The sequence below is a fragment of the Lynx canadensis genome, chromosome B2, assembly GCF_007474595.2.
Source record: "Lynx canadensis isolate LIC74 chromosome B2, mLynCan4.pri.v2, whole genome shotgun sequence".
Classification (NCBI taxonomy): Eukaryota; Metazoa; Chordata; class Mammalia; order Carnivora; family Felidae; genus Lynx; species Lynx canadensis.
The window spans coordinates 111656898-111677343 of NC_044307.1; the positions used below are offsets into that span (position 1 = coordinate 111656898).

A 20446-nucleotide genomic window follows, 5' to 3' on the forward strand; every position below is an offset into this window, starting at 1 on the left:
CTCTCTGCCCCTAACCCACTCGCATTCTGTCTCTCTCAAAAATAAAAATAAACATTAAAAAATTTTTTAAAATTAAAAAAAACTGTATTTTGCCATGCGAACATGAAATTGAAGATTATTACTCCCTACGGTAAAAAATAAGTATACAAAAAAGAAAATTGGTGCTTTCCGCTATTTTTGTGATTGCATGTTAAATCATGTAATGTTAAATGGCAGTTGAAGTGAAAGAAATGGATGGATGGACAAGCTAAAACTTTCTGACTTTGCCTGATATAAGCCAAGATTGTACTTACTGTTTATTTTGTTTTGTTGAGATCAAATATATACAACCAATCAGGTGGACACAAAATCAGAATCTCTACAGAAAGGATTAATGGGAAGTGGAAATCCTTAAACGCAGATGTCTTCAGACCATGTATTTCATCTGGAGTAGTTTTTCCTAAAGGGTTAATCCAGATCTAACACAACTGCTATGTACCAGTTCTCCCACTGGGCTGTGCTTGAACAAAATAACATTCTTCCAAAAATAGATTCAGAAAGGAACTCGCATTTCATGGTGGTCATTCTTTGTAACTACAAAGCTTCTGTAACGGAGGCATCAAGGCACCCCTTCAAGGATCTACCTTACTATTAAAAGAAAAGAAAAGAAAAGAAGGAAAAGAGTCTTCTGTGCAATGAAGAATATTTGGAATCAAATAAGATATTCTGAAATAAGGACAATCACTTTGAACTTCATGAAGAAAGCTTAAAAGGAGATAATGAAAGGGCTGGAGAAAAGTCAGAAAATTAAAAACGCAGAAGGGAGAATGAGCAAATAGAAAAAAAATATGTTTTACATGTTCACATATTCCACAGCACTTTAGTACATATTTTCTATTAAAATAACCAAGACAAAATCATTTTGCTCAGAAGTCACCTTTTATCTTGTTAAGTTATACTTTTCAAATAGGAATGATATTTTGTCAACTACACACCATACAAGGCCATGAGGATCAAAATCATTTGAAATAAAGAGTAAAGAGCAACGGTGATATGAGTTATTATAGTCACTATTAACAGTATAATTCATATTGTAAAAGCTGAATTCTTTATTCATATTCATATGAGGGTTTCTTTAAGGCAAAATTCCTGTATGCTGATTTTGTACAGTTTTTCTCTTAAGTATATACAATTTGATTTTGTCCCAAATTGAATTCCTTACATTCATTTCTGTTGAACCTGGTTTCCAGTATGCTGAAGTAATTTGGAATTGTGTTACTATCTTCTACAAGTCCATGATGTTGAATTCTGACTATAAAAACCTTCCAGGATTACTCAAAATTATTTTATATGAATCATCCTAATACTAAAATGGGGTTTATATAAATATACTATTTTTTAAAATTGCATATATTTGAGATAGATTCCAGCTATTCTCTCTCTCTCATTTATTTGACTTTTACTATCATGGAAATTAATTATATTAGTCATTCCCGATGAAAAATTACCAATATTGCCCACACATTTCAGTGATTATAAATTTATTTTTTGGTTGTTTGCTCAATTAGCAATTTTTAAAATGAATAAACGTAGACAAATTTGACATTTCAGGTATGTTTGTTCTATTTTTATTAATCTGTAGGTTTAAAAATTATAATGTGCTTATTCATCCTTTGTTAATTATATGCATTGTAATACATTTTCAGTATGAAGCTTATCTTTTCTGTTTGGATTTGTTCTCTTTTTGTCTTAAATCCTACTCTAACCATACACACACAATGGAATACTGAGTCATAAAAAAGATTGAAATCTTGCCATTTGCAACAACATATATGGGCCAAGAAGCTATGCTAAGTAAAACAAGTCAGACTGAGAAAGAAAAATACCATATAATTTCACTTATATGTGGAATTTTTTTAAAAAGAAAACAAACAAACAAACAAACAAGACAGAAATAGTTTCATAGATACAGGAAACAAATTTCCTGATTACCAGAGGTGGGGAAAGGTTGGGAGCAGGGCAAAATATGTGAAAAGGATTAACAGGTACAAACTTCTAGTTATAAAATAAATAAATCATGGGAATGTGGTGTAAAGCACAGGGGATATAGTCGATAATTTTGTAATAACTTTGCATTGTGACAAAAAGTAACTAGATTTCTCAGGGATCATTTCATAATGTATCAAAGTATTGAATCACTAGGATGTACACCTGAAACTAACTAGGTATTGTGTGTCAATTATATTTTGATAAAATAAAATAAAATAAAATAAAATAAAGTTCTGGTGATTGCATTTAGTTGAATTTTTATGCACCCCCTTCCTTGTCTATACATACTCATCATTAAAAATTAGGGAGAAAATAGTACAATAACATAAAAATTGATGAAATAAGGGCAGAATGTTAAAAAAATCTATCTTTTCCAAAATGCTTTCTTTTCCACCACCATTATCTATGACCATGAACTGGCTAGTGTTAGAATGACCATATGGCATGGGATGATGAAAAAGGATTCTGGAATGATAGGAAAAGAAAAAGGAAACTCTTAAGTAGGTATGTCCAGTGATCAAAGACTGAAATTCACATCAAGTGATTTTGGTGGAAATCTGAATTATTTTGTGTGTGGATATATATATATATATATATATATATATATATATTCATTCCACATGTATTTATTCCAGGGAAAAATTTTTGAACTGAACAGCCTTAATAAAAATGTGGAAATTTGAAATATGACTGTCTTTTCCTCATTTTTTTTAATATTTCTGTTTTAGATTGGCAAAGGAATAATAGCATCCTTGAATGCTTAAATTACTTAATGGCATCAAATCATTTCAACTTAGATTGTTATGTAAGTGTCCACTCCAACCACCAATCAGATCATGCCAAAGAAATCTAGTTTCTTTAAAATAATTTAGTGTTCAGGTAAATCTACAGGAATGCCATTAGTCTTCGCAATCAATTTATAATACAATGTGGCAACATTTTGCTATTTATTGGGCATTTAAAATTACATGTGAGAATTCTCTTGCAAGGTAAAATATTCCGATTTACATATTATACCAGAATAGCATAAAGTTGTATATAGCACTGAAATAACTACTATCATAAGTGAAGATAAAGTTTTAGGTATGATAATACATTTCTAAAGTGAAATATAAAGGCCTTAACAGATTTGAAATCCATGTTGCTTTAAAATACTTAAAAAAAAAATCAAGTATGCCTATGGGCTGAGAAACAAAAATCATGTTGTACTCTTATGTTTCATTAAGTAGCAATTTCGTTTAATTTAAAATTAATTGCAAAGTTAGAAAAATATGACTTAAGGGTGTTTTTCTATACATTGCTACACTCACTAATGAAGACTCTCCATGTGCCCTTCATTTCTCTATGTCCTTGGCTGCTTTCCCCTCCCCCAGCTCACCCACACCTCTCCCAACTCTAACACATGTGTTACAAGTTTACCAAAAGTTTCTTTTTCTTTTAAATAAAATATTGCCAGTAAGTTTGGATTTTTATCACTAAGTCCCTGTTCATTAATTGGTCAATAGTTCATGCAGATCTTCTCCTCAGGTATATTTCTAACCTATTTTTAACATTCAGTATGGTCAGTATAATTTCATGGTCTCACTGGTTTACTCATGTTCATCTTGACAATAAGAAATATTAGAAAATTCTGAGTATGATACCGTGCCCATAGAAGGTACTGGGATTAATTAGAAACTAAATATATTATATTGGACTAACCATATTTACTTATGTTTTAGGAGACATAACTTTGTGCATATCAGAATCCACATTACTTTGATTGTAGTATAATGGGAAGGCTGGAGGTGTTTGCTTTAGATCAGATTTCTAATGCTGACTGTATTGCAAATCACAATAATTTTAAAAAGTTTCTTGGCTACTCCATTTTTATTTATCTATAAGACGAAGGATTTGGACTATAGTTTATCTCTAAGTTCCTCCTAGCTATAAAATTTGTTTAGAGTTTGGTTGTATCCAAACTTAACAGAATGGCAAGCTAACACTGAGAAATTTTAAGTGTTTTTATCTTAAGTCTTTGTTTCTATAGCTATTCTTTTTAAGATTCACCTTGGGATATTTACTAAATGCAGATTTTCCACTACAGACTGGTGGAGTCAGAATAACATATGCATTTTAAAAAGCTTTCACAGTATTTCTGACATAGTTACTCTTGTCTTTGTTATTTCATAGTAAAATTTAGAATTTTGAGAGAGAAAATAGTCCTTTTTCCTTTGCTCACACATATACAAGGGCGTGTGAAAGTTATAGTTTTAAAAGCCTGAAAAATAAATGATATATTGCTTTGTTGCAAATAACTGAATATGCAATAGACAGATCAATGTGTTTTCACATTTCGTTATACAATATTACCTTTTTCCTTTAGGGAAACTGGAAGCTTCACTTCTTTCCCCTTAATAGGCTCTGGAAAAAAAAAACAAAAAACAGAAAAAAAACATTGAACCTTTATATGAAGCCAAGATAAAAGGATTTGAGAACACATATATAATGGAGTCAGTGAGCTATAAGTAAGGTGAACTTGGGTGGAACTTATATAATGTTTTCTTACAGAAATGATTTTAATCATACAGAGACAAGGAAACAACAGCATAGAGTACAACAATCCATCCTCCCTGATCATTTTCATTTAAAATAAATGTAAATTGTCGAATGAGTTACAATCTATTTGTTCATTTAAGAGAATGGGCTTTGGATGGATAGGAACTTATTTTAGCTGTAATTTTTTTAAAAACATATGGCTTCTAGAAGTCTCCCAAACTGTTATAATCAGCACTAACTTAGTTTATTTCTTTCAGGCTATGTGATTATTTTTTTTTAAATAAACAAATGGAAAACCCTGCATCTGTCATGTAAATGTGGTGCTTCAGTCATCAGACTCCAGTCAAACACATTTCAAGAATAAGACAGAAATAAAACACAAAAGCCAATTTTATCTATAAACTCCCACCATCATAAAAATGTGGCCCTTAGTTTAAAAAAAAAACTTCGTTTATTCTACCAGGTTCAAATATAAAGTGATTCTAATCATATCATGTGTTCCAGACATATATGTGGGTGATGTCTTGAATAGGATCATACTTCCTCAATAGCCTATGTAAAAGATAAACCAATTTTCTGCCTTGTCTGCAACATATCTCAGTAAACATTTTACTGACAAAAATTACTTTTGATGCAGTGAGAAAGGAAGGAAAAGGGGAATAATCTATCCTTCCAGCCCTTTGTTTTATTCCCACCTTATGGTGTGTGTGTCAGGGGGAGAGTGCAGAACATGATGGTGGGATTCGTAAATGAATATCTCACTCAAGCAATTGCTTAGAATTGAGTCCAGGTGACTTTGGATAGTGTCAAGAATGGACTTAGGAGTTCTATTGAAAAGGCTGTGTCCCTCAAAGCAATATTTTCTTGGTAGAAAATATCCATATTTTCCTTTCCATATCCTTAAATATCCATATGTTTGCAGAATATTTTTAAATGGCTTTGGTGGCAAGAAAAATTCCATGTTGCCATTTAATGTGCTAAGTATAAGTAGGGCCTATTTTTTTTTTTCTGTATTTCAGCATCTGAAGATGAAATCAAGAGCCATGGATTGAATAAACAGACTGAGAAGCTTCATTAACTTTTTTCAAGCTAATAGGGGTAATTTACTGCTTTTGCATTTCCTGGCTAAACCAAAAAAAAAATAATGTATTGTGAAATGAGAAATGTTGGTGGGGACAGATTCCTAGTGGGGTGGGAGAGTGCAGCACCTGGAATTTCAAGTTCAAGATACAGCATATTGATTTCAGTGGGGAGGTGTATATGTTTGCGTGAGATTAAAGTAGTTATAAAACACAAGAATGAGGGAGAGAACCCACAAGACTACTTTGATATTGGTGGAGAAAGAAAGAAGAGGTGGAATGCAAATTTATAATGTATTTGAAAGTCATAAACTCATCACTTTAAATGTGGTGAAAGTTCACCAAAGTCGGACACTCAACTGACTGAGCCTTCTAGGCCACTAAAATTGATTTTTAAAAAAAATGTTCATTTTTGAGAGAAAGAGCACACTTGTGTGTGAGCAGGGGGTGGGGGAGAGGCAGATAGAGGGAGAGAGGGAGAATCCCAAAACATCCCTCACTGACACCACAGAGCCTAACCTGGGGCTCGATCTCAGAACCATGAGATCATGACCTGAGCCGAAATCAAGAGTCCCACACTTAACTGACTGACTGAACCACCCAGGCTCCCCAAAAGTGATTTTTATTTCCAAGTTCAATAATGGGAAGATGCCTTCTGCTCCCAGGCTGGATCATTTCTTGCACTGATTTTCTTGAAGGTCATTTCCTCTGTGTCCATTTTGATTTCAAGGGGTTTTCACCTGATTTAGGAAGTCCACAGGCTGAAGTAGGAAAGGAGTGAGGTATCAAATCTTACCCAAACTGTGAAGAATGTTATATAGTAATTCTGTACTTGTATATTAGGAAGGATAAGGATATTGTTGGCTTGGGTCAGCTATTAAGGTTTTTTTTTTGTTGTTTTTTTTTTTTTAAGTCATCTGTATTGTTTGTCAGGAGCAAAGCATTGGAGAGCACTTTTTTTGTGTGTGATTTTACAAATATGGTAGTTTCTTTGTGTTTGTCCAAGAGCCTACAGAAAAGTTTATGAATCTTGATTATCAAGATCTAGAGGTGCTGGTTGGATCAGTCAGTTAAGCATCCGACTTTGGCTCAGGTCATGATCTCGTGGTTCATGACTTCGAGCCCCACATCGGGCTCTGTGAAGACAGCTCAGAGCCTCGAGCCTGCTTCAGATTCTGTGTCTTCTTATCTCTGCCCCTCCCCTGCTCACACTCTGTTTCTATCTCTCTGTCTCTCTCTCTCTCTTTCTCATAACTAAATAAACATTAAAAAATTAAAAAAAAAGATCTGGAACATATTTAAAGATGCTTGGATATAATTTAGAATTCTCAAAGTCATCTGGGCAAGGAGGTTGTGATGGAAAAAAAAAATTCACAGAAGAATAGGAAAATGGTTTCAGGTTTTTAATCCCTCTACACTGCCCCAGATAAAGGCAGTAATAAACTAGGGTGAGTGTCCACAATGAACTCTAAATCATTGGGGATCAAAGTCCTCAGACAACTTACCTCATCCTTAGCTCTACCTTTTGTTTGTACAGGTGGGAATGGCCAAGAGAAAGCATGTTTATGACAAATAGAAATTGGGGGAATCATCATGTGCATGGTCCCAAGCATCAGAATATAAGGAAAGACAAGCTCCACTGAGAATTCTCTGGCATTAGATCCAAACATACACAGGCCTGGGTCACAAAATTAGAAAATACCTCTAACATCCATCATATTACTCCAATACCAGAGTAACCTAAGAGTGCTACTATTGCAGTCTCAGTAGAGGAGAAATTAATCTCTTTGTTGCCTTGTTTGGGTTCAGTCTGCAGTGCCTCAGACCATGGGTGATTCTTCCATCATCATATAAATCAGACCAGCTGTTACAAGTGACAGTAAGATAGAGAATATAACCAATAATAGGCATGTCTAACAGGATTGTCTGGTTTCTTGATGTTCAAGGCCACACAGGCTTCTGCTCTTGCAGAAGGACTTAGGTCTTGAGAGGACTTAGGTGAGTCCACTAGCCAAGGGAAGTCAGTAGCTGAACCAGCAGCAAAAGCCAGCAAGATGTGTCTTTCTCCTGCTCTTTTTTTCTCCCCTACACCTCTATCTTCTTAAATAAAGGCACAGTCTAATCATGTTTCCCTAAATCCTTAATTTGCTCATGGTCATTACATTCCCAATAAATGGGGCCTCAAAGGATTTCTGGGTGATAACCTGAGGTTTATGAGTTGTAGCACTGTTTCAGTATGTATTCTAATGTGTACATGCAAGTGGAATTGATGAGACTGGCAAATGTAGGCAAAATTTCAGCAGCTTAATAGAAATAACTCACAAAACACAGAGACTCCAATGCAATAAGTGGATTTTTTAGCAAGTGGAATTGCTGCATTCTGATTCTGCCACAGTTCAGCAGTAGGCTTCAAAGAGCCTCTTCAAATACAGTAATATGGCAGAAGTGTTTAATGTCCCTGAAATATTATAAATAATGCTGCACTTTATTCTTTGAATTTTTTTGTAATGATAAATTATACTCAGAAAACAAAGGAAAGGCAGTAATAAAATTCTTCTAAAATAGTGTCTAACTTATACATAACAAAGACATTTGATGGCATTAACACAATTGAATAATAAGACAGGTGCATTTGAAATAGTTCTAAATCACTAATCATATGCAGTGAACCTTTATATACATAATTTTCTAGTGACTGTGGAGACATCTTGCAAAATACAGGATTTAACATTAAAGACAAAGTATTCACTAGGAAATTGCCTGAAATTGTACATTAATAACAATAACAACAAAAATAGAAATTACAGGAGTCTGCTTAGTGAAGTGGTCAGTGTGGATTTAAATCCCCCAGATAATATTTTCCGGGACAGATTTTTACAACTGCCATTTCCAACTAGCTTGAGCTTTGGCACAAGTGAAGTCTTTTAAGTAGTAGTTTAAATCTTTGATAATCATCAGTGCCTCAAAGGTAGTTTTAGAGGTAAGCTCCAGTCTTTCTTTTGAACTGCTTTTCTTGTGAACAAATAATATAAGGCCCAAATATTCCTGTGGCATAATTGTGAACCCAAATAAATGTATCTCACACTACATTGGAAGGAGGGAAGGTTTACTTTGTGAAAATTATGGTTTGCAAATCATATACATATATATTTATATATGTGTGTGTATCTATCTATCTATCGATTCATCATCTAGATATAGATATCTCTATATATCTCCATATATATGTTTGGATTTTCCTGGTAGTATGTTTCAATGACACTTCAGTTCTCACACAATCAAGGAAAATAATCTCATTAATTGTCAGATAAAATGAGAAAGGAGAATGAGGAATCTCTCTCAAAGTACAGATAATCACTGGAGAAAAAATAGACTAAACTCTTCTGTGGGAATTAAGGGGAGCCCCTCCCCCCAATAGCTAAAGGACTAAGACTATATTTACATACTGCAGAGCCAATGTATCTGAGTCAAATAGATTTTTCAAACTTAGGTAATGACTCTACACTCAAAGAAAAATTGCTTTGAAGAATAAAAATATAAGAACCTTATTTAAGGAGCAGTTATCTGTGTTAAAATGAAGAGATGGACTTTAGTGTCTGAAAGACTGAACTTTGATTCTTGTCTTCACCTCTTACCTACGATGTTATACTGAGTATCTTACATTATCTCTGTCTCAGCTTCCTTGTTTATAAATGATTAAGATCTCAAGCACAACTTGCTAAAGCAAAATGTATAAAGTAGATATCAAAGAGCAGATGCCCTGCTTCGCTCAAACGATTCTTACACATTTGCCTGGCTAATTCCTCATCCTCCTACTTGAATTTAATATAATTTCAGGAAAGCCTCCTCAGATGCCCCACATTTGACTAGAATCCCCCATGGCAGTCTCTTATAGCACCCTGTATATCTCCTCTATAATTCTTATTGCTTTAATTAATTATGTAATTAATACTATGAATTCCATGAAAGCAAAGACCATGACTTTCTTGTACTCCCAGTGTCTGGTGAGTACATGTTCTGATTATTGCATACTAGATGCACAAAAAGTAATTATTAAATGTGGTACTTATCTATCCACATAAATTAATGTGAATAACATTAACTCTTGATGCTTAAATAGGTGGTATTTCAAATAATTAATAAAATACACACAAACATATATATGTGTATATTAGATTATAAACATGTAAGTATACAAATTCAGAAGAGAGAATTCAGTGCAAGTTGAAATAGATAGAGAAGGCTTGATGTTTTATGCTTAGAAAGAGACCTGGGATTTAGATGGACATAAAGGAAAGTCAGTCCATTCCAGAGATTGAAATTGCAAAATTTAAATAAGAATGTCATGCTCTTTCATAGTAACATAGAGCCAGACAAGACTCAAGCATACAGAACTTGACTAAGAGTCTTTGAAAAGAAAAATTCAGAACTCTAATTCCAGAGTCTTCCTCCCTATTACCAGCTTTGCCATCTTTGTTTTCCAGTGATTAGCAAGTGTTTGGATAGATTCTGCACTAAATATATATTTTATGAATGGATAGAAAAGAGAGAATCAAAGCACATAGGGCAAGTTCTTTCCATAACTTTTACTTTCCTTCTAACTTTTTCCCCCCTTCTCATTCTTTAAGGAAAAATCCTCTTTCTTTTTTCTTTCTTTTAGAAATTGTAATCAGAGCACTTTTTAAGTGACAATGAACTAGAATAAAGTTTTTGAGGGACAAGTAAATAAATACAAGTTTTCAAATATATGAATGTGACCTGTGAAGTTTGGGCTCATATATCTGCAAAGGAGATGACTCTAAGGTACTATGGACTCTTTCAGATAGTTTTGCTAACAAATTTCTAGTATTATATCAAATACTAGTGTTACATCAAATTGACTCTATTACCTTTATCCTTCAAAACTGAGGAAGTCTTCCCGGATTTTTCTTTTTTAATTTCTGCAAGAGGAATCATAGGGAGAAAAGGTTACAAGGAATCACAGAGAGGAAAAAAAACTACAAGTTTTTCATGTTTTGTTTTGTTTTCTTGTTTTGCTTTTTTTTTTTTTTTTTTTACTGAGGCTTAAAAACTCAGAGGGGCTCTGAGTTGATATTCAAGACAGACATATCAACTGGCACAAGTTACCTATAAAACACATGCAAAATATGCAAAAGACACAAAATAAGCCCACAAATTATTATCACAATTGGAAGATTATGATAGACACATAAAAGATACAAATAAAATGCTATAGGCTTTGAGGAAAGAAGATATAACAATGGTAGCTAACATTGTCTATACTATATATCATAGGGAATGCTCTCTACTGTTTGGTCATTCAATGTTCGTAACAACTCTGTATGGTAGGTAGATCCTGTTACTATTTCTGTTTTTCACATGGAAGGATTAAATAACTTTTCCAAGGTCATGTGGCTCATGACAGGAGACCTGAGATATAACTGATATTTTTCTGTACTCAACCACAAAGGTACTGGCTCTTATAGCTGAATGATAAGATCAGGAAAGGGTTTGGAAGGCAGGTGATACTGAGAGAGACCTTGAAAATGGAAAAGGTTTAGAGAGATATAGATGAAATGGAGAGAAAGACACATTTTAGAAGGACAGCAGAAAGAATGGGGTGGCGTGAGCTGGTCATCTGTCCATTTGCTGAGTCACCTTAACCAACAGAATGTAATGGAAATTATGCTATGTGATTTCCTGGGTTAATCATGAAAGATCATGCACTTTCCATCTGCTTCTCTAGGGACAGTAGCCCTGAGGAAGCGAGTTGCCATGTCAGTAATCCAACTAACACCACCATGTTGGAAAAGCTACATATACACAGCCCAGTCAATAGCTCTAAGACTATGTTTGATTACAGGCACATGAGATACCCAAGTAAAAACTGCCTACTTGATCCCTCCTAAAATTCTGACCCTCTAAATCATGAGCACAGTAAAACTAGCTATAGTTTTATACTCCCTAAGTTTTGGAGTGGTCTGTACACAGAAACAGCACTCGAAACCACCAGCTAATAAATAGCAAAATATTGCAGCGTGTGATAAGTTCTCCTGCAAAGCTCCATAAACAGTGAAACTCCATAAACAACAGAGAAATGATTAATTAACTCTACTTTATAATTGAGATGGCTTTCATGAGAAGATGCCATTTGAGTATAAGGCTCCTAAATTGAGTAGAGTCTCACTGGTTAGGAAATGTCAACTTAGCAATATAACTGGATGTAGGCTATAAAACAGATGAAAAAATGCTGAGGATAACTTCTGGAGTTGTACATGTTTTACGGAAGGATAATCTGCTATCAATTGAAATGTAAAATGTAAGAAATAGAAGACTTTGGAGAAAGATATCATGTTTGTTTTGAATATATTTTGTTTCATGTAGCTACAAGACACCCAAAAAAGCAAATGTCTAGCAAATACTTGGAAATACAGGTGAACTACAGATAATTTGCAACTGTTGCAGAAGCAAAGCAACCTGCAGTCTCATTTATAAATGGAAACAAATAATACAATCAGTAAAATGAATTTTGAATGCCCCAACAAATCTTATTTACTTTATTTATACATACTGACCCTACTTAGTGAATAAACTAAGTATACAAAGGCAAAATAAACCAGAAAGTTAAAAATTATTTTCTTAATAATACAGGCAAATTGAAAAAGAGACCAATGGGTTATAATTTTTTACTTGTATGTTTCAAATCTGATCTTATATATGGCACAAAAACAGACACATAGACCAATGGAATAGAATAGAAACCCCAGAACTTGACCCACAAACATATGGCCAACTCATCTTTGACAAAGCAGGAAAGAACATCCAATGGAAAAAAGACAGTCTCTTTAACAAATGGTGCTGGGAGAACTGGACAGCAACATGCAGAAGGTTGAAACTAGACCACTTTCTCACACCATTCACAAAAATAAACTCAAAATGGATAAAGGACCTGAATGTGAGACAGGAAACCATCAAAACCCTAGAGGAGAAAGCAGGAAAAGACCTCTCTGACCTCAGCCGTAGCAATCTCTTACTCGACACATCCCCAAAGGCAAGGGAATTAAAAGCAAAAGTGAATTACTGGGACCTTATGAAGATAAAAAGCTTCTGCACAGCAAAGGAAACAACCAACAAAACTAAAAGGCAACCAACGGAATGGGAAAAGATATTTGCAAATGACATATCAGACAAAGGGCTAGTATCCAAAATCTATAAAGAGCTCACCAAACTCCACACCCGAAAAACAAATAACCCAGTGAAGAAATGGGCAGAAAACATGAATAGACACTTCTCTAAAGAAGACATTCAGATGGCCAACAGGCACATGAAAAGATGTTCAGTGTCGCTCCTTATCAGGGAAATACAAATCAAAACCACACTCAGGTATCACCTCACGCCAGTCAGAGTGGCCAAAATGAACAAATCAGGAGGCTATAGATGCTGGAGAGGATGTGGAGAAACGGGAACCCTCTTGCACTGTTGGTGGGAATGCAAATTGGTGCAGCCGCTCTGGAAAGCAGTGTGGAGGTTCCTCAGAGAATTAAAAATAGACCTACCCTATGACCCAGCAATAGCACTGCTAGGAATTTATCCAAGGGATACAGGAGTACTGATGCATAGGGGCACTTGTACCCCAATGTTCATAGCAGCACTCTCAACAATAGCCAAATTATGGAAAGAGCCTAAATGTCCATCAACTGATGAATGGATAAAGAAATTGTGGTATATATACACAATGGAATACTATGTGGCAATGAGAAAAAGTGAAATATGGCCTTTTGTAGCAATGTGGATGGAACTGGAGAGTGTAATGCTAAGTGAAATAAGCCATACAGAGAAAGACAGATACCATATGGTTTCACTCTTATGTGGATCCTGAGAAACTTAACAGAAACCCATGGGGGAGGGGAAGGAAAAAAAAAAAAAAGAGGTTAGAGTGGGAGAGAGCCAAAGCATAAGAGACTGTTAAAAACTGAGAACAAACTGAGGGTTGATGGGGGGTGGGAGGAAGGGGAGGGTGGGTGATGGGTATTGAGGAGGGCACCTTTTGGGATGAGCACTGGGTGTTGTATGGAAACCAATTTGACAATAAATTTCACATATTAAAAAAATAAAATAAAAAAAACAAAAACAAAAACAAATCTGATCTTATATAAATTGCCAATATTGAAATATTATTCACATATTGGTGGTAATAAACTTAATTTTATAAATTTTGCTTAGCTATTGCAAGATGTTTAAAACTCACACAAACTGTGTTCAAAATAGCAGTGCAAGTCAAGTTTCAAAAATTTACTGGGTAAAAATTGTTTTAAGAGAAACATATTCGATTTCAGTAAGTTCAGGATTTTTTTTTTTTAATTTAAGGGCCTAAAGATATCTGATCAAAATACACAAAAATAAAATAGCATTTGCTTTTTCTTCTAACATGGTCTTGTGGAAGATAAAATGTATTTATAACAACAGTGTTTCTTTCTAGAATTTTTTTTAAATGTCTACAAAACAGGCAAAACAGAAGACTGAAATAATGGATAATATTGTAGCAAAGGAAATCAGCACTAGAGGTTTTCCCTAGCACAAATAAATATTTTGAACCGCAAGCAATGTGTTTAAAATTTTTTTAATGTTTATTTACTTTTGAGAGGCAGAGACACATACACAGTGCGAGCATGGGAGGGCAGAGAGAGAGGGAGACACAGAATCCAAAGCAGGCTCCAGGCTCTGAGCTGTCAGCACAGAAGCCGATGCGGGGCTCGAACCCACAAACTGTGGGATCATGACCTAAGCCAAAGTCAGATGCTCAACCGACTGAGCCACCCAGGTGTCCCTAAGCAATGTGTTTAAAGGAAATAGTATAGGGACGTCTTGGTGACTCAGTTGGTTGGGCATCCGACTCTTGATTTCGGCTCAGGTCCTGATCTCACAGTTCATGGGATCAAGCCCCATGTCAGTCTCTGCTCTGATGGCACAGAGCATGCTTGGGATCCTCTCTCCCTCTTTCTGCCCTTCCCCTGGTCACCTATACGTTAGTGCTCTCTCAAAATAAATAAATAATATTTTTAAAAAAACAAAAGAAATAGTATAATTAATAATATCTTTGTTCTGACTACTATTTATTATTCATCGCTCTGAATAATCAAGTCCAATATCAGTTTATTAGCAGTGACATTAGGATATTAGCAACGTTGTTTCTGTTGGAGCATCATGGTTTGATGTCAATGTTAAGTAGAGCTAGATTTAAAAAAAACAATTGAAACTGGAAGGTTTAAAAAGACCCTAATAGAATCATCAGGCAATTTAGGCCTCCTAGTTGTGAAAAGAACCAAACTCAAAATTCCCAACCTTTCTTACCCAGCTAGCTCTAATGAAGTGCTTAGAAATGTCAGTTCAAAAACTGTATTTCTTACCTTTTTTGCAGATATGAGATATCTGCTGATTTGGGATATATTTTTGTGAGCATAATGAATAAGATCATTGTATCAATTTTGGGATTTTCCTTCTGTTGGAAAGAATAGTTTTAAGGAACCATATGGAGAACTCCATTTATTATTATTTTTTTTTAAACTTCATTTATTTTTGAGAGAGAGAGGGAGAGAGAGCAAGTAGGGAAGGAACAGAGAGAGAGGGAGACACAGAATCCAAAGCAGGCTTCAGGCCCTGACTGTTAGCACAGAGCCCGACGTGGGGCTCGAACTCACAAACTGCAAGTTCGTGACCTGAGCTGAAGTCAGACACTTAACTGACTGAGCCACCCAGGCACCCTTAGAGAGCTCCATTTATAAGTTTAATGATACCTGATAATTTCCTGGATATGACTATTAATATACATCATATAGCATCAAAAGTATTAAAGCTGTTTCATAACGTTTCTATTCCTTCCTAAAGTGATACAATATTGTTCCTAAAGTGATTTAATTGTGATTAATTGCATGAATTTTTAAAATAGTTAATATGTGAATGATCTACATGCATCTGTCATTGTTTTATGTTCATTTGGACTTAATTTTTGACAATCAGAGATATTTTAGAAAAGGCGTTTTATAGAATTTAATACATTTTACAAACTCCAATATATAAATTTTATGAATCAATACAGAGAAAAGCATTCTCAAGTTCTCTAAATGGTTTAAAATACTATGATTATAATTCCCATGGGGAAAAATATAATGTATTGATATTTATTTGATAATAAGTTTTAGTGCTCCTTAAAAGATGTTGTCAGAGTTTAATTTTACTGGGAACACTGTCCATTAACTTTGTAATTAAGTATGACATGATCAGAGGCTGTCTTGAACTTTCTCTTGGTGCTAATGATATACTTAATCATTCCCTATTCTGTGGGCTAAAGAACTTGACAAACGTAATTGTAATATTTTAGAATGTTTTTCTTTAAATATCTGTTTAAGTATCCTTAATTAAAAATATTTCCAATTCAATTATATTTATATGTTGGTATCTTTTTTAATCTATTTGTTATTATTTATTTCTTAGCCTTCACATTTTTTTAAAAAAGAATATAATTTTGTAACCAACATTATCATTTACCTCTAATTGGACAGCCTAATTAAAAAGCATAATATAAAATTTGTTTGAATGACATCTGGACAATGTTGTCAGCAACTGGAGACTATGGTGAGGTATTCCTGAAATAATGTAAATAAGGCAAATTATACTGTTCTTTGAAAGTTTAGCTATATAATCAGTACAGAGTTGGAAGGTTAGTGAGCGAGCTCAGAAAGAACCAACCATTTAATACTATAAATACACATTCAAAGAGCTTTCTTGCATTACTCAAGCACTGTAGAGATCTAGGCAAACTGGGCTGTGTTAGTATATTAAGACTGACACGGGGGCACCTGGGTGGCACAGTCGGTTAAGCGTCCGACTTCAGCCAGGTCACGATCTTGCGGTCCGTGAGTTCGAGCCCCGCGTCAGGCTCTGGGCTGATGGCTCAGAGCCTGGAGCCTGTTTCCGATTCTGTGTCTCCCTCTCTCTCTGCCCCTCCCCCGTTCATGCTCTGTCTCTCTCTGTCCCAAAAATAAATAAACGTTGAAAAAAAAAAAAAGAAAAAAAAAAAAAAGACTGACACGGAGCACAGCATAACATTCAAAACAACTAACAGATGTAGGACTTGTTTAATACACATCTTGCAGTCCCCATGGGGGAGAAAGTCTTGTCCAGTGGATTCAGTATTCTCGCTTTTGGCCAGCTCTTCCCTACTGTAGTATAAGTTTTCAAATTATCCTAGTTGAGGGACTCTTCTAAAATCATCTAAATACCTCTTTCCTTTAAATTCTGATTGAACTTTATAATTATGATGATTTTACGCTGTGTAGTTTGGCTGCAAAAAGTAGACTATGCACATACCTTTATATTCTGGCCCTCATTACACGCTACTAATCTGAATACTGATCAGAATTTTGGGAATTACTTCAGTGGGGTGCATTTTAGTCATTTTGGTTCATCTCTGCCCAGCTCTTGCAGAAATATCAGCAATATTCAGTGATTAAAAAAAATCACTTCTTTAAATATTTGGGACCCAAGATAAACTAGGACCTCCTAGACACAGAATTAGCTACTGAGCCCTAAATCTACTACAAAAGATTTTGTTTTTCAAAGAAAACTTTATTAGCCATAAAATTTTTCTCATCTAATAATGTTTGGCCAAGATGTCAAAGTTCTCACATTTGTTTCAAGAAAAAATATCATTATAGGACTGTAATTTGCTTGGGGGCAGGCAAAGCTAAGTCTTGGTCATTCCTGCACTCACATACAATGATACAATGTTATTTTATATTGTTAAGCATTTTACATATGATTTTGTTATGAACTGAATGTTTGTGTCCCTCCAAAATTCATATGTTGAAGCCTAACACCCAAAATAATGGTATTTGCAGGTGGGGCTTTGAAAAGTGATTAGGTCATGAGACCAGAGCCTTTTATGAATGAGATAGTGCCCCTGTAAAAGAGGCAAAAGAGAGCTGATCTGTGTCTCTGTCTCTCCTTCTCTCCCTCTCTCTCTACCAAATCAGGAATGAGGGCATCTATCTGCAAACCAGGAAGAGGACTCTCACCAGGAACCCAATTGACTGGAACTATGATCTTGAACTCCCCAGCCTCCAGAACTGTGATAAATAAATTTCTGTGTATGCCACTCAGTCTGTGCTGCTTTTGTTATAGGAACCTCAAGCTGACTGAAACAAATCTCTTTAATTTCTCACTCATTTCAGTGAGTTAGGTACTATCTACATTTCATAGATTGACAACCGAAGCTAAGAGAGGTAAAAACTTGCCCAAGATCACAGCTACTAAGCAGTAGTGGGAAACTTGAACCCAGACTATCAAACTACAAAGTTAGAGCTAAATATTATGCACTGAGAGAATAGTGGATTATAAAGTAGATAGCATCTCAGATGCCTCCTCAGAATGATCAGTGAACATGTTTGCATCACAACGTCCTATCAATGTTCTCCATAACTACCCATTCGCCACAGCCTTCCAAATACTTCTGAATCAGAGCCATCTGGCACACACTAAGAATTCAGTAACTATTTATTGAATAAGTTAATAAATTTTCCAAATTTTGTGCTGACTACATTTTATTAGGAAAATTACCCTTTAACATTTACATTTAAGCCCAGTAATCATTATAACCACCTTCTGTGGTTAGTTATTGTCCAACTTTGCAATCCCAACCTGGCTAAGGTATCGAAGTCAAATGAAATTGTTGATATTTGACAGTTTTCCTGGGCAAAAAAAGTGTATATTTCAACCTAATATTTGCCTAGCATTTTTTTCCTGGAAGTTTAAACCTAACACTTTACTTTTTGTTATCAAGAAATTTTAGATGGTGAATTTCCAATGTTAATAATCTGAAACACGTAAGTTTATACACTTATTTCAATGTTTAAAATAATCTCTAATGATCTATTCATTTTTAAATATAATATATTCTATTTTAACTACAATAATATTTACTATCCATAGTCTGTATTTTCTTTTGAACTTCTTTTCATAATTAGAACTCCTCTTCTATAAACACATTTATGTGAGATCTTAGAAATTAGTCTCATTATAGTTTAAGCATTCAAACATGAAATTTATTTTATGAGATGACACACAGAAATTTTGAAGAAATATAATTGAATATAACAAAAATGTTAATTTAAAATTATTAATATAATAGGGGCGCCTGGGTGGCTCAGTCGGTTGAGCGTCCGACTTCAGCTCAGGTCACCATCTCGCGGTCCGTGAGTTCGAGCCCCGCGTAGGGCTCTGGCCTGATGGCTCAGAGCCTGGAGCCTGCTTCTGATTCTGTGTCTCCCTCTCTCTCTGCCCCTCCCCCGCTCATGCTCTCTCTCTCTTTGTCTCAAAAATAAATAAACGTTTAAAAAAATTAAAAAAAATTATTAATATAATAAAAAGTAAGCAGGGTTTTGTATGAATCCTCCCATTATTCATGGTATAGAATCTCAAAATATAATACTTTGAAATTCATCTAATGGACTAATTTATTGAGATTTATATGCTTTTTAAAAATTAATGAACTTCAATGATTTTTAGAGCAGATTAATGTTTGCAGCAAAATTGAATGAGAAGTATACAGGGCTCGGACATACCCCCACCCTTAACACACACAGCCTCCCCTATTATCAATATCTCTCATTAGCATGATACATTTGTTATAATTCAATAAACCAACACTGATACATCATTATCAACCAAAGTCCACAATTAACATTAATATTCACTATTCGTTTTGGTCATTCTATTGATTTTGACAAGTTATAGTGACATAAATTTACCATTATAGTATGATAAAGAATAGTTTCACTGCCCTAAAAATCACTATGCTCCACTGACTCATCCCTCTCTCTTCTGAAACCTCTAACAACCAATGAACTTTCTACTATCTCCATAGTTTTACCTTTTCTAGAATATCATGTAGTTGGAGTTATACAATAAGAAGACTTTTAAGATTGGCTTTTTTTACCTAGAAGTAGAATTTAGGTTCTTCTACATCTGTGACTTGATAGCTCATGCATTTTTAGCATTGTAAATAATATTGTATGGATGTATCAGAGGTTAATTATCTATACACCATGGAACAATATATCTGTTGGTTTCAAATTTTACCAACTATGAATAAAGCTGGTATAAATATTTGTTTGCATGTTCTGCATGAACATAAGTTCTTAAGTCATTTGGGCATACAATAAAAAGCATGATTGCTGGATCATATAGTAAGATTACATTTAGTTTTATAAGAAACCACCAAACTGATATCCAAAGCGGGTGTACTATTCTGTATTCCCTCTAACAATGAATAAGAGTTCCTGTTGCTTCACATACTCCTCAACATTTGATGTTTTTAGTGTTTTGAATTTCAGCCATTCCAATAAGTATGTAGTGGCATCTCATTGTTTTACTTTCTAATTTCCTAATGTGTGACATCAAACATCTTTTCATATGCTTTTTGTTATCTGTATATCTTCTTTGGTAAACTAGCTGTTCAGATCGTTTGCCAATTTTTAAAAGGAGTTGTTTATTTTCCTATTGTTGAGTTTTAAGGGCTCTCAGTGTATTTTATTTTATTTTATTTTATTTTTTTTTTTTTTAAATTTTTTTTTCAACGTTTATTTATTTTTTGGACAGAGAGAGACAGAGCATGAACGGGGGAGAGTCAGAGAGAGAGGGAGACACAGAATCGGAAACAGGCTCCAGGCTCTGAGCCATCAGCCCAGAGCCTGACGCGGGGCTCGAACTCACGGAGCGCGAGATCGTGACCTGGCTGAAGTCGG

General features: G+C 34.6%; 1 protein-coding gene across 1 annotated transcript in view; it reads right to left on the reverse strand.

Annotated features, from left to right (window-relative positions):
• The window catches only part of TRDN (triadin), a 398565-nt gene that overhangs the window by 91499 nt on the left and 286620 nt on the right, over positions 1–20446 (reverse strand). The window contains 1 exon segment of the mRNA XM_030316258.1: positions 10535–10585. Within this exon segment, the coding sequence (XP_030172118.1) occupies positions 10535–10585 (51 nt within the window).